Source organism: Malus sylvestris, chromosome 15 (genome assembly GCF_916048215.2).
Source record: "Malus sylvestris chromosome 15, drMalSylv7.2, whole genome shotgun sequence".
Lineage (NCBI taxonomy): Eukaryota > Viridiplantae > Streptophyta > Magnoliopsida > Rosales > Rosaceae > Malus > Malus sylvestris.
Genome location: NC_062274.1, coordinates 6,014,854 through 6,038,797, shown reverse-complemented (window position 1 = coordinate 6,038,797; position 23,944 = coordinate 6,014,854). Strand labels below are relative to the sequence as shown.

The window sequence follows — 23,944 nt, the reverse complement described above, 5'->3', positions numbered from 1 at the left end:
TTTTTTTGGCTAACGATTGCATTAATAATTACTTAATTTACTGATTTGGCTCTACTTGAGGTCCTACAGAATGACCAGCACCGGGACTGTGCCCCGGTGTTGTGGGCCGGTAATCGGAAGCACTGTGATAGCCTGGAACCGGTGGCAGTGGCACAGAGTCTGATAATTCATTTTCGAACACGTTTCGGCGCGAGTTGAGATAATTGTCATGGCTGATCATTGATGTCGATCCTCCGTTCGTGTGATCTGTTTTCAGAAATCTTTCTTCAGTTGAAATGATCCCATAAGAGGAAATTAGAACAAGAAGAAGAAAACTGAGCTTGCCATTGGCCATGATAATAAGATTAGTTTAGAAAACAACTGATAAAAGAGAGAGAGAGAGAGAGAGAGAGAGAGGGAGAGAGAGATAGGTGTGCTGTGGTTCCAACTGAATGCAATGGAGGGTATATATAGAGTTTGAGCTGGGGAGTTGGCGTAGTGGAGTGAAATTCTTGAAATATGAAATTCGAGCAAATTCAAAGAGGTACTTAGTACATTAATTAAGATTTAAACGGTTAAATGATTATATGTTCCTCTCCTCAAGATTCTCTCAATTTTCATGTCCCATGCATAGCCTTGTGTATGTTTCTAACTTGCTTTACAATGTTTTTCAAATGTTTTGCTAGCCTGGCTAATTAAGGTTAGCTGTAGGGATTAAATTGTATGTAATGTTTCAATAAATTAAGGAAGAATTTAAATGGTGCGAAACATCCAGACCCACTAGCCGGAGCTGGATGAGACGTTTCTGGCATGAATCCAACATTTGACCTATAGGACTGTGCAGTACTAAGCCTGTAACCATTCATGCATATTCAACTGTTTTACATGGCCAACATGGTCAAGCAGATTCATGATCTTCGTTTAACCAAAAGTACATATCATATTTCATGTGATAGCGATGCAACGTTAATGTTTTACCTTATTTCTTATTCATCATAAATATATGTTTTTGAATTAATACAATATTTATTAAAGATGGAGCGATATATTGGTGATGTTGGCGGTGAATCATGATGGGCTTATAAAGTTTATCATGGTATCAGGGCAGATTATTCTTTTGATACGTTCTGACTCGATTTACTTGGATTGAATTTGCCTCCTTAGGTTGGGTTTTCAAAAAGTTGCTCTAGTTTCAGCTTAAAGATATTGAATAACTGGGCCCTCAGAAAATTGTGTTGGCTTTAGTCCTTAACTGAAGACCGGGCTCTCGAAAAGTTACTTAAGCTACGGTATAATCACTTGACTAGTTCTCGATGTGGGAACTAATTTCCCTTGTGACCTTGTGTGAGGCCACTCATGAGGGGACTTGTTGGATAATGAGACCCCACATCGAGCATATGACAAAATAGTATACAATTAATATATAGGAGTTTTCACCCTTAATATCACTAAGACTTTTTGTGACCTAGTAATATATGGTTAAGTTAACACAATATCGGTGATGTTGGTGGTGGACCATGTTGGGTCCATGAAGTTTATCACTTTTGAGTGATCATAATTACAAAGTAGTAGACTGTCCTGGTGGTTATGGTCTTTCTTTCAACTCAATATGTTTTGGGTTCAAACCATCTTCCCTCCCCTTTAATTTAGACTACCTCTCGGCATGCGCGGAAGGCATGCGCTTCCGCGCATGCGAGAGGCCTTTTCATTATCACAGGGGCTCCGAGGCTTCTTACAATATTTATATAAATCGAAATCACATGTCATATGGTTCCAAGGCTTTTTTTAATCAGGCGCGCTACGCGTTAGTTACATATGTGCGAGAGACCCTTTAAATTATGCACACTATACACTATTTATAGATTTTTAATCACTGTGCTAGGCGTGCTTATTTCTATTTTTAATTGGAAGTATTATTCATATATATATATATATATATATATATATATATATATATATAAACATCTTGCAAAGACAGTAATTAAATTCAAGCTATGCAAAACTTACCCATGCAGAAAAATATATTGGGAGAAGAGTATTAATTTTTAATTATATTGATACACCATGGGATATTACTACATTTAACATGATCCTGGTGTTGTAGGCAGGAGAGAGGTGCCTTCATCTACTGCCGCATAGCTCTGGGGTGTTTGGTTTGTATTTGGACGAAGCAGGCGGCTTTGCTTCCTGTAATGATGCCGGCATAGACGGCATAGGATCTTAAACAGCTGAATTCGTGTCTGCTGTGTTCAACAATCTTGCTTCAGCTGCAATGATTCCATAAGAGAAAATCAATGCAAAAAGAAACACATTTAGCCACAGAAAGCTTGGATCTTTTGGCTACGAGCTCCAATAGAGTGAGAGAGAGAGAGAGGTAGGTGTTCTTTAAACTGAATGTTACGAAGGGTATATATGGGATAGTTTGATGAGCAACATTTTACTGCTCTCACATACTCTTTCTTCAAGACTCACGAAGAAGAGAAATTTATAACTGCCATTGCATGGAGAAGGAAAGAAGTGCTTGGCGTTCCGGAAAAAAGGCTGAAGACTTGTCAGAATTTTAGGTTTGACAGAGCAGTTACATCCTTGTTTTCCAGAGCTGGTAAAAAAATAAAAAAATCACAAATTTCCTTTAATTAAACATTTTTCTTGAGTCATGTGATTATACGTTATGTTCTGTTCATGACATAAGTTTCACTAGTAGTCTTAAATTTACATGAATCGCGTATTAAATCACATATCTAATAACAGCGAAACAGATCGATATACATAAGTCTCAGTTTAATAAATTAAGATGTGAATGGTCTCAGAAAATGATTCAAATAGCTTTATTTTTGTCACGCAAGGCCAAAGGCCTTTAAATTCGAAAATCAGTAAACCACAGGTTGAAGGACATGGGGAATTGAGATAAGAACCACAGGTTGAACGAAATATGGAATTGAGCTAAGTTATATAATGATACTGTCAGGATTTAAGAGTCGGTTTTGCGGCCCACTATAATTACATAGATATTATCTCATTTTATTACACACACAACTTGAGAGGTGTTGAATTTATCATAAATTAAAGGTTTCGGTGTTATTTGTAGTGTAAGCATTCATGGATAAGTAGTAATATTTTGTCAAAGTTTCCATGTGGGTTTGTATTCTTCAAAAGGTACAATCATAATAATTTGTTATCAAACTTGTCATTTGTGAGAATCGAACATAAAAGCTTCTTACAAAGAAAATCCAAATTTATTCTAATTGATACAATGGAGGACACACATCTATATATATCTCTCCAACTACATAAGGGAAGCACTTACATATAAGATCATAGATAAAAGTAAAATACACTATACAGTCTAACTACAGATGAAAACTAGAATAATATTTTACAACCAAATTATATATATATATATGATCGATTAACTAATATTCTTAATATGTATATGATCGACTGCAGTTCTTTTTTTCTTTTTTGGGCTAACGATTGCAATTCATGATAGTCATGAACTTAATTAGACCCATATACAAATAAAGAAGTTAATAATGATTTAATTTACTGGTTTGGCTCTACTGCTTGAGGTCCAGCAGAATGACCAGCGTCATGGCCAGCACCGGGACTGTGGCCCGGCGTTGTAGACCGGTGGGAATCGACACCAGAATCGGTTAGAACCGGTGGCACAGAGTCTGATAATTCATTTCCCAACACATTTCGGCGCGAGTTGAGATAATTGTCGTCGCTGATCATTGATGTTGATCCCCCGTTCGTATGATCTGTTTTCAGAAACCTTTCTTCAGTTGAAATGATCCCATAAGAGAAAATTAGAACAAGAAGAAGCACACTGAGCTTGCCATTGGCCATGATAATAAGATTAGTTTAGAAAACAAACTGATGGGAGAGAGAGAGAGAGAGAGGTGTGCTGTGGTTCCAACTGAATGCATTGGAGGGTATATATAGAGTTTGAGCTGGGGAGTTGGCGTAGTGGAGTGAAATACTTGAAATATGAAATTTGAGCAAATTCAAAGAGGTACTTAGTAAATTAATCAAGAATTAAACGGTTAAATGATTATATGTTCCCCTCCTCAAGATTCTCTGAATATGCATGTCCCATGCATAACCATATGTATGTTTCCAACTTGCGTACATTGTTTTTCAAATGTGTTTTCTAGCCTGGCTAATTAAGTTTAGCTGTAGGAATTAAAATGTATGTAATGCTTCAACAAATTAAGGAAGAATTTAAATGGTGCGAAACGCATAACCATATGTATGTTTCCAACTTGCGTACATTGTTTTTCAAATGTGTTTTCTAGCCTGGCTAATTAAGTTTAGCTGTAGGAATTAAAATGTATGTAATGCTTCAACAAATTAAGGAAGAATTTAAATGGTGCGAAACATCCAGACCCACTAGCCAGAGCCTGATGAGACGTTTCTGGCATGAATCCAACACTTGACCTGCTGTGCTGTAACCATTCATGCATATTCAACTATTTTGAAGTAATACAAATCATCAAAGATGGAACAAATATCTAGCCTATATAAGAACAGTAATGCTATTTTTACCACATTAATATATCACATTATGTAGCATCTGATGGGGCTGTTCACATCATCTAAATTAATCTTAATTTAATTTAAATTAAAAACAATTTAATAAACCAATAATAAAAAAAAATCTGGAATTGAATGGTGATTGTGGCATACGATGAGTCTTCTTCTTCCTTCATTCCTTCCTTCCCCGTTGCTTCTTCTCCTGTTTCTTCTTCCACGCCATTTTTTTGTTTCAGCCCAGATTTCTTCCCCATATATTTTCCAAACTTCTCCTGAGTCTGGATATTCAAACATTTAGCGATCTTCCTTTTTATAGAAGCCCGCATCGAAGAAAATGGAGCTTTTTTTCCAGATTGACTAGCTTACTAGAGGTGCTAGAATAGCAGTACGCTTAAGACTCATTGGGCTTCTCTTTTAGTAGCATGAGAAAACAACATAGAATCATTCGCAAAGAATAAATGTGAAATCATAGAACGGTCATTCTGGGCTGAAACAAAAAAATGGCGTGGAAGAAGAAACGGGAGAAGAAGCAACGGGGAAGGAAGAAAGGAAGAAGAAGACTCCTCGTATGCTACAATCACCATTTAGATTATGTGGACAGCCACATCAGATGCCACATAATGTGGTACACTAATATGGTATATTAATGTGGTAAGAATATCATTATTAATATAAGATTGATGATGCACGATTGGTGAGCTCATTAAAATCTTGCTGGAACTTGCAACTCAGTCAAATGAAATAGAGTGCTACGCATATCCCAAGAGAAACTAATCTTTGCTATAGTTTAGTAAAAAATTTACAATGTATGTCTTAATTCCTATCAAGTACTAATAGTAATAATGCAATTGTTAAGCAGAAAATCAAAGATGCAAATTAAATAAATTAAAATTTCATCATTAAAATTTTAAAATCAAATCTAACACTAGGGTTTAGTAAAAAGTCATCTAATTTAATGCTCACAGTTGAATTTTTTATACAATTTGAGTTAGCTAAGTTTTAATAGTACTATATATATAGTGCAGTCAAATGGTGTGAAAATTAAGGGGCGTTTTGTGCGCTGGTTATCATATATGATAACTATCAAACCATCACAGGGGGACCAAAAAAAAAAAAAAAAACCATCACAGGGGTGGCCGTTTGAGACAAATTTTAGGCCCTTATGAATACGGCACGTCCTGGGTTCGATTTCTGCAACTGGTGAATCGCACGATGGTGGTCAGAAGAGGCTAAAATATTTTTGTGAATCTTCCCGGTCCCCGGAATGGTAGAGTGTCGTAACGAAACCACTAATTAGTCTATTTTTTTTAATATATATATATATATATATATATATATATATATATATATATATATATAAGTATCAAACTAGGAATAGGATATTGTGTGGGGATACAGGCTATAAATCTCCCTTTGACTGAATCTTTCGTATATTCCGCGATCGAGTATACTTCGAACTGTACGTACGTAATGCCATTTTTTTCAGTTGGGCACTTAAGCATCTGGCCATGATTCTGTCGCCAATTCCAAGCCCTCCAAATACACAAGATTATGAAATCACCATGACCCAAGTCGATCTAATCAAGTACACTAGGCCATGTTGGTTATACTGGATTGATTTGGCTTGAAAACTCACCAATATTATTGAGTTTTGAATGAAAATATACTAATTTTTATATTTTGTTCAAGTGAAGGTAGACGGTAGAAAAACCATGAAGAAAGCTTACTTTTCCTAATGCCCACAAAAAGTAGGATTAAGAGAGAATTTTTTTCATGACCTCTCTACAATCTACCACTTACACAAAACTATGCAAGTTGACATCCGTATTTTTATCTAACATTCATAAGTAATGCTACACTTATCATCTATTTGTAATAGTATTTGTACCATGTTTCTAATAAAGGTAGGATCTGCTAACGTATGTGGATCATATTTCTATTAGAAAGATAATACAAATATATGGTAAAAAATAGCACTTTTGAACATTCATTGAATCTAATATAGGTTATCCAAGCCATGTCAATCATAGACAACAAATAAGTTAGAGCTTTCATCATGATTTGACTTCTAAGAATGAGAGAGATTTTGAATATAATAATCTCATCATTATGTGATTTTATTAATTCATAGGTTATAATATGAATAGATGACAAAATTAATATTCATAAAATTAGGGTACAAAGCTAATAAAAGATTATTATTAGAGCGTCAGAAAAATCATTCTACCCTCCTCATTCTCTCACTTTTTTCATTAGGAAACAAGTGCAATTACTCTTTTACGTGTTAATAATTATTTTTTATTAACAAATAGATACACATGTTATATAACATGAGGGCATTACCCAGTGCGTGATTCACAAATGTTAACACATAATTAGTGGTCTGGTCGCACCTTTCAATTAAGGGACAAATTTTTTGCACGGGTGAGAAGCAACTCACAATTGATGAACAAGATGAGAAGCCACTAGATATAAAATATACGAGTTAAACAAATACCAATGGAGGTTAAACGTCATTCTAATCATCGTTTTCCTAACAAAAAATGGTGATATCAATGATTTTAGTCTAGCAAATACAAAATTAATCAAGATTTAGTCTAAGCATAATTCAAAGATCTTGAAGCATTACTAAAAGTGGTCGACTGCAAGTGTTCAATCTTGGTACCACGTGCGCAGTGCGCACTAACATTTTCAAAAACTAGTCTTGCTAGTAAAAGAAAGGTCATCAAGGTTTGAAGCCCCACAAAGATACACAGCAGCCCCTTATAGCCTATAGGAATAAGAAACTACAGTACCCAATGAAACGTGTAATAATTCATGTTCTAGGCCTTTCAACCCCCAATATATATTCTCTATCCAAATTGACTTCTATGGATACAAAGTTTCATGTTCTCGATCTTTCAGTAATGTCCGGTCGAATATTCTAAGAGAATTTCCTTAGTATTTCTCTTTTGCTTATCATTATGTGAAAAGAGAAACATGATAATGCTGGAGAATAAAGTTCTCATCGGAAAACAAAAAAAAAACAACAATTTATGGATTATTATATGTGGGAGTTCTCACCTAATACACCAAGTATTTTTTTTGTGATAAAATCCAACGCCTAGTAATATGTGGGTAAGATGGGACACATATCGATGATGTTGGTGGTGGACTATATATTGGGTCTAAAACGTTTATCATTGTATTCTTCCGACATGTCTAGAGCTATATTTACTAGGCTCGAACCTTATAATTGGACTTCTGAAAACTTGGCTTACCTTCAACTTTAGTGTACCAATAGGCCTTTGAAAAGTTACGTTGGCTCTAGTAAATGAATAATATATTACCATACTCTCGAAAAGTGGTGTAAGCAGTAAGCTCATTTAGGCTTGGTTTGGTATTGTTGTGCTTTGAAAAAAAAAATTGTTTCTACTGTACTGTGAGAATAAGTTCATTTTTGCTACTTCACGTTTTCAACTTTTTTTTCACAAAAAAAAAGTGAAAATAAGCTATTTTTAAATGTTTATCAAACATCTTTTTGAGCTTAGTTTTTTTTTATATCCACTTTTTATAAAAACATCTCAGTACCAAATCAGTACTTAAAGGGTTGTCCAAAATTTGTGAGATCTTGGTATCCACATCTGGTTGGTTCCTAAAGTCATGGAAGTCCCACCATCCAATTTGTTTGGACCCTACAAAATGGAGTAAGCTTTCAGTCGATGAGAATTACTATGAGTGACTACATACCTACTTCTTCAATTAAAATGAGGCTGACTTTTGTTGAAATTGAGAGAGCATTATAAGAGGCTGACAAATCTTAAGTTCTTACCAAGTCGTTGAAGACAATAGATATGCAACTGAGAGGAGGAATCTGTCGAAATAAAGGGTAATTGAGCACTTTGTGGAAGCTTAAGAGGGAGAGATTCCATTCGCTTTAACGGCTGAGCTACTATATAAAAATAGTGTAAAGTCAATGGGAAGCAGCTGTTTAGAAGAGTGGAGGAAAAAACTCTGGTGGGAGAAAAATGACAAGTGCCAAGAGAAATTAAGTTAATAATATCTATGCTTGATGCTTTATATCACACATGATTAGTAAATCTTCCAAGGTAAACCAAAAATTAACAAGTGAGTTCAATCTAGCTACCCACTCAAATATGCGTGGAACAAATCAAAGACGAGAAAAGAAGAAGGGCTGCTTACAAACTATGATTTTTGTTTTATGGATTAAAATAAAGAAGAACACTACATCTTGTCAAAGATTTTTTTTTTTCCTAACTTACTAAGTTACAAACTATATTTATAAATCGGAAAAATCAGTATCTGGCTCCTAATTACTAATGTTTATTGATTAAAACCTTATCAGTTTTCAGATTTTGACAGAACTTCCAAATGAGAATTACAAGCATTGCATATGAATAGTTAGACATACCAATTCCTCAGACAAACTTCTAAAAGTTTGACTTCAACAGTGACGTCGTGTAAAAGTCGGCAAGGTTGTCTAAGATTAACTTGCATGACTTCAATCTTCTGATGCTTTGCTGATGTAGAAGTAGACTTAATATGTCTTGGCATTGACTTCGTTGATGTATCATGTCTTGGTTGGGTTAATAAATGCGGTATAGTCTTCATGGATCGTCGTTGGGACTCAACGATGGATGAAAACATCAAGTACTTTGAATATGCTCAACAAGAACTCGTAACCATGTCTCATGTGTGGTGTAGTGAAGTGAGGTAAGTCTTGGAACGATTCGAATGTTTCTCAACTAAGGTCATATCGTGGACCTCTAAGATATTGTGATATCCCTTAACGGTAAAGACATAACTATTCAGGGGATATGCCTTGTGTGGGTCTGATAAGTAACCAGCGTCAGCATAACAAACAAGGCAAGCATCATTCCGACGATCAGGGGGGTCGGATCCACTCAAGATGCTTTGGGATTAGCCCAAATTCATAGTACATTTCTGGGTAGCAGAAAAATGTCTTTAATTGGTTGCGGGTAGGCGCGGTGTTGAATCTTTACCAGTAGATCAACAACGAAATATATGTCCTATCTAACGCAATGAGCTAAGTATAACAAAGCGCAAAGTTGAACTTAGATATGGAATTTCAAATTCCATAACCTCTTCAAGGGTCTCATTTGCATATAACGTATGAAAGATGATAAGTATACTCAAAGGTAACACATTCGGGGTGTAGTTTGACTGGTATACCAAAGTACAATCAGAACAACGCTTCAACTTCAGGTCAAGGTATAAACGAGTTTTCCCAAGATCCTTCATCCCAAATTTTGTCTTTTTATACGAGGCAATTTTCTCAAGCTCTTCTAGAGTCTTAGTGAGATTCATGTCATTGACATAAACTGTAACTCTAGCAATTCAGAATAAGACTTCATAGTTTAACATGCAAGGGTGTAGTTCATATCCCTGATTGATTAAATAATCACTTAGACATGTATACCATATCCGTCGGATTGCTTCAATTCGTAAATGAACGCTTTAAACAAGTTAAGAGGTTGTTCCATGGTTTGGAACTATTTGAACCAGTCCATGTAATTCTTCCAGAACTTACATGTCAATCTCCGTATTTATATCCCTATGGAGAAACACTAACCACATTCATAATGTTGCTTTCAATCACATGGCGTTTGAGAGAAACCTTGCGTTGTAAGGCGTGCATCATATCGCACTATTTCATTCATCTTATTACGTTTCTTTTCCCACTTGTAACACAACAAGGTTACCTTAGGCAGTGTAGGAACGATAGGTCCAAAACACAAGTTGGTAAAGAATTTAACCTGGATTGTAATTTCGGTTGTCTAATCAGTTCAACGTTGTTACTAATCAACGGAACATGGTTCAATATCGTTGCTTTCATTTAAGTCGGTATCTACCATATAAGTGAAAACATCATCGATGATAATCTCATTTCAATTCCATTATCTCATCCAAACTAGTATACTAGACTAAGAACTTCAAGTCTCGGGGGTAATCTGGATTAATCTCATGCGATGGAAATTATTGAACCACGATCGAGTATGGATTCATGTTGTGATGTGATATTCCTTTTCTAGGGAAGTGAATCCTGAGTGATCTGTCATGCTTCAGGTTGAGACAGATTAATTGACTATCCGTCGGTGTACCAGGTCGTCCAATAGGGGTGGCCAAACCGTCCTATAGGGGCGATATACCCTTCAGGGATGTTGACTTGACGTCCGTTAAGTACGTCTATCCTTGCAGACATGTTTGCAGTTGGTATATGATCTCATCACTTTAGCTAGATCAGAAGAATACGTTTGGTGCAATATTCTGAAAGCTAGAATACATCGCACTTGTTTATCACACTTGTGCGGTACGGGGATCAAGATGAGACATAGTGAGCAACATCCGCAGAAATTCGCACCGTTCTACAAGAACATTGACGTTCTTATCTCCTCTTAACAAAGGGAAAGCTGTCTCATTGAAGTGACAATCTGCAAATGAGCGGTAAAAAGATCGCTTGCAAAGGCTCTGAGATAGCTATTATGAAGGAGAATCATAATCAACAAAGATTCACAACTTTCTGTGAGGACCTATATTGGTACGTTACAACAGCGCAACTTGGCACATTGAATGCACACCTAAAACATGTAAATACGAAGCGTTAGGTTCGTACCTAGTAACCCATTGTAACGTCAAAAATGGTACGGTGGCAATGGTCCTCAAGGCGGACCAACATAGTTGCGTACAAGATTGCACTGCCTTAAGCAGAAATCGAAAGCTTGGTGCGTTCACCAAGGTCCGGGCATTCAATTAAATTGCGCTTTAGGATCGCTCTACGAGGCTATTTTGGGGTGAACATGGGAATTCGATGTCCAATTATAAACCCAAAAGACATGCAATACTTTATCAAAAATCGTAGATATAAACTCTCTGACATTATCCAGTATTCCAAACTTTATGGGATAAGTAGGGTGGTGAACCCTTAAAATCGGTCAGGAGGTTTAGCAGCAATTTGTATGGACAAACATGTGACCAGTTTGTTGATTCATCAACCAAAACCATAAGTATTTATATAGTCCGCATTTTGATTGGATTAGTCCACATATATTCCCTTAAATCCATTGTGAAAAAGGGTGATTTCATATCTTTGCGAATGATGATTTAGAAAATCAATTTCCCCAACGAGTAGGCTTAGCAAAATGTGCTTGTAGGCATAAGATCATTACTTTAGGTAAGGAGATGTGTCGTGGCATCATTGTTCGACCTAAGTGTCCCAAACGGTTGTGCCAAGGTAAGTAAACTACTTAATCACCAAGCTCCAAACCGGCCACATGTAACGTGTTCCCAGTTGAGAGACAGCCCATTGGCCCCAAAGCAAAGCTTCAGGCTCATTTTTAGAGGTGGTGTAAAGATATTCTACTCTATTTTCCATCAATGGATTCATTCATGATTATTGTCATCTTGAATATCCTTAAAATTTAACGACGTTCTTCCAGAACGAGGAGAATACAAGGTCTCTTACATGGTAATTTAGTACCATTCATACAACGAGGAGCGTGCCAATGCTCTTAATCAGGTTGGATAGACCTGAAGTCGTTGTTATAGATGTGATTTAGGTATAAAGTTAGTGTGCGTAGTATTGCATTCATCCAAATAACGAACTTTCCCACATTCGTACCTAATCATGTATTTAATTGAATTCGGTCACATGTATACAAGAAACATGATTCAATTAACTCATATTCAAGGACAATATCGATAAATTATCCATAATTAAAACAAACATCAAATGTGAATCTAAGAGCATAAAGAAATGTTCACAAAGTAAATGGTTTACCAAGGGGATTTGGCCAACAAGGCCATCCATGTCAAAATTCTCCTCTTCCAACGATGTTTGGTGGAGCAAAATTAGTCTCACATATTACTATGAGAATGGTAATCCTCAACAACATTGGTAGAGACACAAACAAGTGCATAACCAGTGATCTATTTTATTGAGACGAAAGTAGATTCTGCAGGATTGAGGTTTGGGAATATTATCCCTTATTCTTGAAGTTTTAAGTCTTAGGTGCCAAGGATTATGCTTCGGGCATGATGCCACACCTTAGCAGGCCATGATTATACCATATGTTGTAAAAACAAACTCGAAATTGGATTGTGAGAGAGACAGACCCAAAATTAGATTCTATAGGCTCCAGCCAAAGCTGGAAGGGTCTGTTCAGTAGGCATCTATCGAAGCAGAGCAATACCGTTCGGTGCATCTCTGTCGAAGCAGAGCATGCCCTTCGGTGCATCCCTGTCGAAGCAAGGCATCACCATTCGGTTGACTCCAGTCGAAGCTGAGTCTACACCATGTTCTCACATTTATGGTAGTAATCAGATCCGAGAATTTGGTAAACTTCTGCTTTCTATATTACTGCTTCAGGAGTGAGTTAGAAACTTGGAAGGACGAGAAAAGTATTTTCCAATCAAAATTCGATCGGATTTATTAACTTCATAATCGTACTCATTCATGGATGTAATCATGGTGTGTTTCAAGCAATATCTCGCATGATCAGATGGTCCGTAGGAGCAAGCCAAAAAGCCATGGAATCCTTGTTCAGGAGGTACTTCTGTTTGTAATGCTTTGGGTATAAGTCTTTGAATAAAGATCATATCGGAAGCTTATTCAGCTCTTCCATGCCATTGTTGGCTTCAACAGCTTCTTAGCTTCTTAATAGTCAAGTGGAGATTCACGTCTTGTACCCACATAAAGTGGTTTCTGTTAGAAACATGCAAATAAGGGAAATCGAACTTATGACGGTTTGACAATCCACTGAATTGGAGGGAACAAGATTGTGATTGGTGTTATGAGAATGAATCATCCATAAGCATCAAAGTTAAAACATTCGAGTTCTAAGACGTTGTTTTCATGAAAAACGTCGGGTTTTCATGGGTGTATTGTTTTAAGAAAACATCGGGTTTCAAGGGCACTAAATTTGAAACTACAGGTTCAATTTAGTTTATGAATGGTTAGTTCATAAAAGATAGGTTCCTGTAGAACACATAATACAATATGTTGATTTAATTGTAGTGGATTTGAGTTGTTTCAATTTACTAAACTATATAAGGACAGAGAGAGAGGATATGTGGCAATAGTAGAGAGAAAGAGAGAGATGTATAATTGTGAGGTGTGTTCTATTCCACCCCATTGTGACTTTATTTATAATATCAGGAAGGTTAATTCCTTACTCTAATAAGATAATATATAATCTAAGAGATATAGTACAATCCCATGAGGATATCCTAGATATGTTAGGATTTACACAATCACATTTTTTAATCTAATAGGACTGCAACAATTTTTAAATTTTTTAATCTTAAATGTACTCATTCATGTAACTTTTCAATTTTTTTAATCGTAAATGTACCAATTCTTAAATATATCAATTAGTTGTACGTAAAATGTATTATTTTTATATAAAATGTACCCTGTTTTTTTTTAATCAAATTCATTCAATCTTTTTCTAATCTATTTTTTAAACTTATAAGAGTACATTCCATTTCGTTGATTTGAGCATGTCAATTGTAAACGAAGAAATTTAATAATGTTATTAAGCCTAATATATATTATTTTTTGTGTGATTTTGAAAGATGTACCCATGTTTTGGTACAATAACATTTTTTGTTAAATTTGGGTGAATATACCCACACACACACACACAATATTGGAGAGTATAATTTATCCTTTAATATTTTTAATCCCACAAATTATGGGTTTTATTTAAAATCTCATTAATATAAACAACTACATATTTCAATTTTTAATTTAAAAATATAATAACTTACATAAAATGTAACATCCCACATCGCCCAAGGGAGTGGATCCTATAAGTCTTATATGTATATTCTCATCTCTACCTAGCACAAGGTCTTTTGAGAGCTCACTGGCTTCGAGTTCCATCAAAACTTCGAAGTTAAGCGAGTTCACGCGAGAGCAATCCCATGATGGGTGACCCACTGAGAAGTTCTTGTGTGAGTTCCCAGAAACAAAATCGTGAGAGCGTGGTCGGGGCCCAAAGCGGACAATATCGTGCTACGGTGGAGTTGAGCCCGGGATGTAGTGAGGGCCCGGGCCGGGATGTGACATAAAAGACATTATTATCAACGTCAAGGATTTCGATAAAAAACTAAAAACTAATAAGGTTTTAGTAAAAAAATATTGATAGTTAGGGATTGTATCCAAAGTCTCCCTTATAAATACCTAATTCTGAACAAAATGGAAATCAATCATAAACTCTAGAGGAAAACAATCATAATAGTTAGGGTGGTGTTGTCCACACATACTTTTTATTATGACTAATGCAACTCCAATTGAGCTCAGTTAGTTGGCACTTCAGCTATTTTACTTCTTATACACCTCTTGTTAAATTTTTGTTTTTTGATTTTCTTTAATTCATTCGATCTGGCAGTCGAAAAATAAGAGAAATGTGTAGAATGTAAAAATAGGTATGTGAATAACACCACTCTTATCCTATTGCAAACCCTAAAACGTAAAATACCAAACTTCTACTCAAACATAAAACTGAACTAGGCTACTAACCTATTGACTTTACCAAGGTGAGTCAAGTGAGATTCACCCTTAGTATATATCACTATTGTTACTAGCATATGTGCTATTATTTAAGTGAATAGACTGTTAAACTTTGTAAACAAAACACCTCATATGCCCATGTTTTACTAATTTTAGCATTACTAAAACTACAAAATACAACAATAAAAAATGTTATTCTTATGATCTTATCATATTTTTCATATCACATTTGTACCATCTCTCTATTAGAGATGAGATCCACATGTGTTGGTGGACTCTACCTCCATTAGAGAGGTGGTACAAATGTGGTGTGAAAAATGTAAGTAAGTGTAGTATTACTCATATAACAAAGTCTTAAAACTTATTTCCAAAAAAAAAAAAAAGTAATGGTAAGGAGATCACATATTTATACAATATTAATAGACAATTTCATGTGGCAACGTGATGCATACAACCAACATCTAAAGAACACAAAAACATTTTCCTCACAATACTCTCTTATTTTGCATTAACAGGTACCCCTTTCCTTGAATGTTTCTTCTCCTATTTTCCAAATCCGTAGGATGGTATGAGCATTCTTTTTACAGTGCATTAGTCAAGTTTATTGAATACAAATCAACAACTATATACTCGTTTGGAAACGCTTTTAAAATGGTAGAAAGTCTTCTAGTGAAAATATTTTTAAAACTAATCTTTAGTAAAATTGCAAGTGAATTGTTAAAAAAAATAAGCATTTTTAGAACTCAAAAACATTTTTACTAAAAAAGCTATCAATCATTTTAAAAACACTTGCAAACCATTTCAGTCGATCGCATAACAACTGTAAGATCGACGAAATGTTAACCGACGGTAGATAAATTCATGATACGAGTAGAACAGTCCTTGGTGGACAACAGAGCCAAATCAGGTCGGATCCGAACGGGATTCCATCAAATTGGGCTTAAGTAAAAAAATAGGGCCGAAATATCTCAAAGGGTCCATAAAAACAAACACCAAAACAAAAGCCCAACCCACCATCACAAACCCAATAACGGCCTAAACGACTCTGCAACGAAAGCAAGAGCACGAGGGAAACGTGGAAGAAAACGGAAAACGCAAGCAAGAGGCAGGGAGGGAGAGAGAGAGAGCCCAAATGATAGAACTCAAGGTTTCAACGGTCGTTGGCGTGAGAGTCTGGCCGGTGCGGTTTGGCGCAAAAATAAAATAAAAAGAGAATATGCCGTTGAAATAATGCTTTTGTGTCCTCGCAGACGTTCTTAAATGCCAAGTCGGTTGAGTCGAGTCTCTCAGAAATCAAAGAAAAAGATACCCGGGATTCCCAATTACTAGCAATACCCATATTCCCTCTCCACGTCCTCTCTCTCTCTCTCTCTCTCTAGAAAAGTTTCAATCTTGAGAGGTCTCCGAGCATTCTTGGATCAATTTCTGGTGGGTGTTTCCGGCGTCCGACGGTGGTTTCTGATAATTTTGTGATTAATTTAGTTTGATTTTCATTTGCTTCTGTGCTTTCTGCAATGGTTTGCCTTTCGTTTTGGGTTTCCTGGAATTTTGGAATCAAACCCTAGTGCCTAATACTCTCTGTATAGTTTCTGTTTTTCTGCTTCAAATCTGGGTTGCTTGCGTATTGGTGTCTGCTTTGTTAGTTTCTTCTGAGTAACTTTACGGTGTCGTTTGAGCTGTTTGCATTTTGGGCGATGTGATTAGCTTTGTTATCAGTTTTAATGAATTGGGTTACTTCTAATTATTTTCAAAAGTATTGATTTTTAGTTCAAACTTGGTGGTATGGTTGATATAAATTTTTGTATCGATGTTAACTTGCATTGCAGACGATATTATCAGCTTGGAACTAGTTCTTTTTGTGCATTTGTATAAGATGAGAGACCGAAAGATGTTAGTGGTTTGCTTATTTTGAACCCTTCACACGTTTGTTATCTGGGTTTCTTTTTGTTCTACGTAAAACAATATGAAACATTAGTAATTTGCTTATTTTGATCCACTTATTGACTTTTTTTTTTGTAATCTGTCTTTGTGCTCAGGATATCGGAGTTGGTCTATGTGGCGATTCTGGCAATCACGACTGTAGTGTGGTTTATTTGTAATAACTTGAAGGAGTGCGTGTACATTCGATGGGGTCGGATGTGCAGTCCGTTGGTTTTCTAGACACTTTAAAAATGGAGAGGGTTAGGACAATTCTAACCCATACATATCCTTATCCGCATGAACATTCCCGTCATGCCGTAATTGCTGTTGTTGTGGGTTGCCTCTTTTTTATCTCATCCGACAACATCAACACCCTTATAGAAAAGTTAGACAACAATATTAAATGGTGGTCTATGTATGCATGCTTGCTGGGTTTCTTCTATTTCTTTTCGTCCCCATTTATAGGGAAGACTATCAAACCGAGCTATTCAAATTTCAGTAGGTGGTAAGTACATGTCTCTGTATCCTATCAATGTGAGTACATTTGCACCGTCTCACATTCGTACACCTGTACTCATACAGTGTATATAAGTTTGCATGAAAGCATTAAGAGTCGAAACAAGTTTTAAATATGTGAATTGCTTTTGTAGGTATATACTCTGGATTCTAGTTGCGGCTGTCTATCATCTTCCTAGTTTTCAATCAATGGGAGTTGATATGAGGATGAATCTGTCTTTGGGCTTTAATGTATTTGTCACTTCTGTTTTGTTTCTTCTTTTCTTCCACATTATATTCATTGGCCTTTGGTACATTGGTCTCGTGTCGCGTGTTGCTGGAAGGAGGCCAGCAATTTTGACCATTCTCCAAAATTGTGCTGTAAGTTACAGTAACACCATTTCTACTCATGATTTTATATTTACTCAGGATGTAGTACAGGAGAACCTTAAATGCTTATGCATCAATATATTATCTTTGGGTATTATATTCATGCTTTTTGTTCATGTAGGTTCTTAGCGTAGCATGCTGTGTGTTTTATAGTCATTGTGGCAACCGTGCTATTCTGAGAGATAGACAACTGGTGCGACGAAACTCTTGGTTTAATTTCTGGAAGAAAGATGAGAGGAACACATGGCTTTCGAAGTTCCTCCGAATGAATGAGTTGAAAGATCAGGTCTGCTCATCTTGGTTTGCTCCAGTTGGATCTGCAAGTGATTATCCACTTTTGTCCAAATGGGTCATTTATGGTGAGGTACATGTAGAACAAGAAAAGGATCCCCTCCCCTCTGCAACCACCTCCCAAAAAAAAACACTTTTACCGTTTGCTTCTTCTTTTTCTGTTATTATTATGATTATATACTTATTAATGTTTTAATTTCTCAGTTAGCATGCAATGGTGCATGTGCTGGTTCATCGGATGAAATCTCCCCATTATACTCATTATGGGCCACATTCATAGGCCTCTACATTGCTAATTATGTAGTGGAGAGATCAACAGGGTAAGTGGTGATTGTAAAACAGATTAAAAAATGAAACTAAGGGAAAATGAGGAAAATATGTAACAAAAATTTTGTTAGATGAATGATTTATGGCCGTATGCCTTTCAATTCTTTTTATAACTGCCTCATGCTCATTTGTTTCTTAAATAAATAGGTGGGCTCTTACTCACCCCCTGTCTGTTGAAGAACGTCAGAAGTCGAAGAAGAAGCAAATGAAGCCAGATTTTTTGGATATGGTTCCTTGGTATTCAGGGTATATGCTTTCTCTGTGTATCTGTCTCTCCTCTCTCCTCTTTCCCTTCCCTTCTATTCTTGTGCGCAGGGGGAGCTGTGCTGACTTTGCTGATGTTTATATTGCAGAACATCAGCTGATTTATTCAAGACTGTCTTTGACCTCTTGGTATCAGTAACCGTCTTTGTTGGCCGCTTTGACATGCGTATGATGCAGGTAATCTCATAGCTTCATGTTCTGTATTCTAGCTTAGCTTTGAGATTATCCTCTCAAAATTTTGAATGCCTATCATGCACTTGAATCATTTCATTTTTCCAATATACATGGTAGCATTTAAGAAATTTTTTTTCATTGTTTTACTTTTCCAGAGAAACCATTTTTTCCATTTACTATGTTAATTTTTATGCTTCTGTGACTTCCCATATATATATATTATATATATATATATTACAAATAGTGTCTAATTGGTTAGAAGTTTCTTGTTCACATTAGTGTCTCTATATATTCCTTCTTGTCAGTAGTATCTCTATGGTATGCTATTGTATGGTTGTCTTTTATAAGTCTAATTAATTAATAAATAGAAAGAAGAAAAATGTATTTTTGATTATCGGTTGATCATGAAACATATATTCTAATTTCAAAAATTGATCTCCTGTTTTCTTTGGTTGAAATGAGCTGTCTTTTTATTTGTCAATATTTACTTTGTTTTGAAATTTCTTCTGTAATTTAAATAAGGGCCATGATATAGTGACATATTTATGTTTCCCTCTCCACTGATCAGGCAGCTATGGACAAGGTCCATGATGGAGCCAAACAAAAGGATCTTTTATTTGATAACTTTGCCGAGAGGGATGATTTATGGTTTGACTTCATGGCTGATACTGGCGATGGTGGAAACTCATCTTATTCTGTGGCTCGGCTCCTTGCTCAACCTTCCATTAATATTAACAGAGATGATTCCATGCTGAAGTTACCACGTGGAGACTTGCTTCTTATTGGAGGGGATCTTGCGTAAGTTGACATTCTTATTTGTATTTAACATATGGCATCATTGGCATGGCTGATCAGTTATTAACTTATTATATAGATTTTTGTTTCATCGTAAATTATAAGTGATGATTTGTGAGCTTCTTTCTGTGGCTTAAATGATTACTCTAAAGTAGTTCATCAGTAGTGTATTCTTGACATGGTATGAAATGAAATTAATTAATTTTTGAGTCTCAAATATCCAAACCCTTATAGACCAAATATCTGTTTACACTTAAAAATGCTAGAAAAATTTTGACTGGAATTTAAAGTTAAGATTTCAGATTTGGTGGCTATTTCTTTTAGTTATAGACCTTTACTGAAGGTAGTTCTCTTCAATGACTACTCCTGGAACCGGATTGATCTGAGATTGAATATCCCTGTTGTAAGTGTAACTAGAGTTTTGTGGACTACGTAAACCAATGTTTGAGGTGGGAAATGTGAATTTCATCAGAAACGTTGATGAGCAGCATTTTGATGAAACCACCACTAACAACCCTATTGCCCTCAATGCTGTCTGCATCATATGTTGCCCTGCCCCGGTCCAATATTGGCTTTTCATTGCCACCATTTTCTCTGCTTACACTATTTCACTGACCAGTTGAACATTGGTTAGCTGCTCAGCTGGTGCTGTCTACTTTATTCCCTGGTTGAGAGAAAATTCGTGTTGGAACCTTGGTTAAGATAATGTTAATTACCTAAATACATGAATATGCCCATGATGTTTCATTTGAAGATTCCATTCAAGTTTTGCCGATGTTTTTCAACCTTTCCTTCGTATGCATATGCCAATCATGTTTTATTCAGACCTTTGTTTGTCATGAGTACTTCAACCTTTCATTCCATTGGTTTTTTTGTTTTGTTTAGGCATTTTAATATAAAGGCATACCTGATAATGATAGTTTATCATGTTAAATATCTAATAATCTGTGAATTTGACATGTTTAGGTATCCTAATCCATCATCTTTCACGTATGAAAGGCGCCTCTTTTGTCCTTTTGAGTATGCTCTCCAGCCTCCTCCATGGTCTAAACAAGAGCATATAGCTGTAGATAAGCCTGAACTACCTCGTGGTGTGTCTGAACTGAAGAAATACGATGGGCCTCAGTGTTTTGTCATTCCTGGAAACCATGGTTCGCCTTACTTCTTAGCCTGAACATCTTTGTAAAACCTATAATGTTAATATGGTTTAGTAAATATTCTTTGTTTCTTTTTGGAATTACAGATTGGTTTGATGGACTTAATACATTCATGAGGTATATATGCCATAAAAACTGGTTGGGTGGGTGGTTTATGCCTCAAAAGAAGAGTTATTTTGCTCTTCAACTCCCTAAAAGATGGTGGGTATTTGGTTTTGATCTCGCACTCCATGGTGATATTGATGTGTACCAGTTCAAATTCTTTACAGAACTTATTAAGAACAAGGTATTTCTTATTTTTCTTTTGCTTTTTAATTTCAATATGGTTTACTTAAAGTGGCACCCATAGCTTCTCAAGTTGTGCTGCATTTTGTGAGTTGTTTCTTTTGTCCTTTGCCTTTTCTTTTAACTTTTTGGAGATGTAAATAGAAGGATCCAATTTTTGTACGCATGGCTTTTTTAATTGTTTCTATGGTTAACATTACACAAGCAATATGTTGGTTGAGGATGAGACAGGTGCTTTTGTTTTTCTAATAGTGAACTGGAGAGGATTCGCACTAGACTTGCTATGAGTTCATATATATTTTCCCCATTTATAAAAGTAGAAATGTCGTATATTATGTCTTAGAATTGAGAGTTTCACCAATGTGATAGCTACGCCTGTGCTTGATGCATGTAAACCTACATAAACTACGTATATGCTTACCAGGGACACTGTTGAGCTTTTTACTGTTTGCTTATTTCTAATTTTTCAAGTTCCAAAAATTTTCTGATCGTAGTTAACATTCCCATCTCATCATGTTTCTTTCAGGTTAGAAATGGCGACTCTGTAATCATTATGACGCATGAACCAAATTGGCTTCTTGATTGGTACTGGAATGATGTTTCTGGAAAGAATGTTGCGCACCTGATATGCGATTATTTAAAAGGGAGATGTAAGCTTCGAGTGGCTGGAGATTTGCATCATTATATGCGTCATTCATTTATTAAAACAGATGGCCCAGTTCCCGTGCAACATTTAATTGTAAATGGTTGCGGTGGGGCTTTTCTACATCCCACTCACACTTTTAGTAATTTTAAGAAATTTTGTGGAGTTTCTTATGAGACCAAGGCTGCTTATCCTTCATTTGAAGATTCAAGCAGGGTTAGTTTCGGTTTTTAATTTATTATGAGACCAAGATTGTCAATAAAAATTCACATTTATATTTATTTCGTTCACATTCTTAGTCCTAATGTGTGTTTCTTGTTCTGTTTTCTCTTTCAGATTGCTCTGGGAAATATTTTAAAGTTTCGAAAGAAGAACTGGCAATTTGATTTTATTGGTGGAATTATATACTTCATATTGGTTTTTTCTATGTTCCCACAGGTGAGTTGTTGATTGATTCTTCGCTGTTATTGAAATAACTTGTGCCTTACCAACCTTTGTTAAACTAGTGTTTTTCCTTCCTTGGAGCTTGCAAAATTGTTTTTATATTTGCTTATCCAGTGATGGGATCGTACTCTGTTATTGTGACATGAAAATTGTAATTTTCCTTTTCGTTTTTGTAGTGTAAGCTTGGTCATATCCTGCGAGAAGATTCATTTTCTGGTCACGTGGGGTCTTTCTTTCAAACAGTGTGGAATGCTTTTATGTACATGCTGGCACGCTCTTATGTATCTTTAGCAGGTGCCCTGCTGCTGCTAATTGTGGCAGTTACATTTGTCCCCTCTAAGGTGTCTCGGAAGAAACGATTGATGATTGGAGTTCTTCATGTGTCTGCGCACCTGGCTGCAGCTCTAATTCTTATGTTACTGTTGGAACTGGGTGTTGAGATGTGCATCCAGCATAAACTACTGGGAACTTCAGGTGAGCTTTATATTCTCTGTTATTTTCTGTCCTTATCTGTTGTATTTGTTTATCTGATCACCTTTAAGTATCCGATAATTTTTACCATTATGAAAATCATGTTCTTGGATTTTGTATGCTGTATGATGTACTTTTTACTTTCAGGCTATCATACTTTATATCAGTGGTACCGATCGGTGGAGAGTGAGCACTTTCCAGATCCAACCGGCCTTCGAGCTCGTATAGAACAATGGACTTTTGGCCTTTATCCAGCATGCATCAAGTATTTCATGTCTGCATTTGATGTTCCAGAGGTATGGAAAACTCTTTGCAAACTCGGTATTCCTTTTCTTTGTTATATATTGACGATGAAGTAATATCATCAGGTTATGGCTGTCACCCGAAACAATATATGCAAGACTGGGATGGAATCACTATCTAGAGCTGGTGGTGTCATATATTATGCTTCCGTGTTCCTCTATTTCTGGGTCTTCTCGACTCCAGTAGTTTCTTTGGTGTTTGGAAGTTATTTATACATCTGCATTAATTGGCTTCACATACACTTCGATGAAGCCTTTTCCTCTCTCCGAATTGCAAATTACAAGTCTTTCACCCGATTTCACATCAACAGTGACGGCGATCTTGAAGTTTACACTCTTGCAGTCGATAAGGTAAGAAAGCAATGCTCAATGCTGGTTCTCTTTCCGATAACATATTCAGGCCCTTTCAAAATTAACATCCAAAATTAAAACGTGCAGGTCCCCAAAAAATGGAAGCTAGACCCTGAATGGGATCGGGAGCCAAAACAGCCGGAACAAATGAGCCACCTTAGAAAATTTCCGAGCAAATGGAGTGCGTCAGCTGGTCAACAAGATCCGTTAAATACAGTTAAAATCGTTGATCAGTTTGTTATTCGACAAACAGATAAAACTGATGTTGGAGCAAGTGATGCATCAGTAATATTATTGTAGCCCCCTTCGTTTAGATAGCAATGAATGAAAAGCAATAGGAAAAAAAAAATTAGTTTGTATTGTGATATTTTGCATCCTAAATTTTTTACCTGCCCGATTTGTACAGAAACTTCGTCATGCGCATCGGTTCCGGATTGAATCGTGTCGTCCATGCCATGAACACAGATTCTTAGGTACAACGATCGGCAATATATCCCCTTGTTTACACCCGGAACCGGAACGAGAGATGTAGATACAAAAAGATATATTACTGGTTACGTAGCAGAATATCTCTTCTACAACGGAG

The 23,944-nt window shown here is 36.0% G+C and overlaps 1 protein-coding gene across 1 annotated transcript; it reads left to right on the top strand.

Moving 5' to 3' along the window:
• The first annotated feature begins 16,138 nt into the window (after window positions 1-16,138).
• On the top strand, window positions 16,139-23,671 carry LOC126603531 (uncharacterized). Its single transcript, XM_050270412.1, has 16 exons — window positions 16,139-16,477; window positions 17,086-17,474; window positions 17,620-17,845; window positions 17,976-18,218; window positions 18,350-18,465; window positions 18,620-18,718; window positions 18,826-18,913; window positions 19,479-19,708; window positions 20,672-20,856; window positions 20,949-21,148; window positions 21,674-22,006; window positions 22,127-22,228; window positions 22,411-22,708; window positions 22,853-23,001; window positions 23,074-23,358; window positions 23,446-23,671. Exons 2-16 carry the CDS (start codon window positions 17,176-17,178, stop codon window positions 23,656-23,658), a joined length of 3,066 nt encoding a protein of 1,021 aa, XP_050126369.1. The 5' UTR covers window positions 16,139-16,477; window positions 17,086-17,175; the 3' UTR covers window positions 23,659-23,671.
• The last annotated feature ends 273 nt before the right edge of the window (window positions 23,672-23,944 follow it).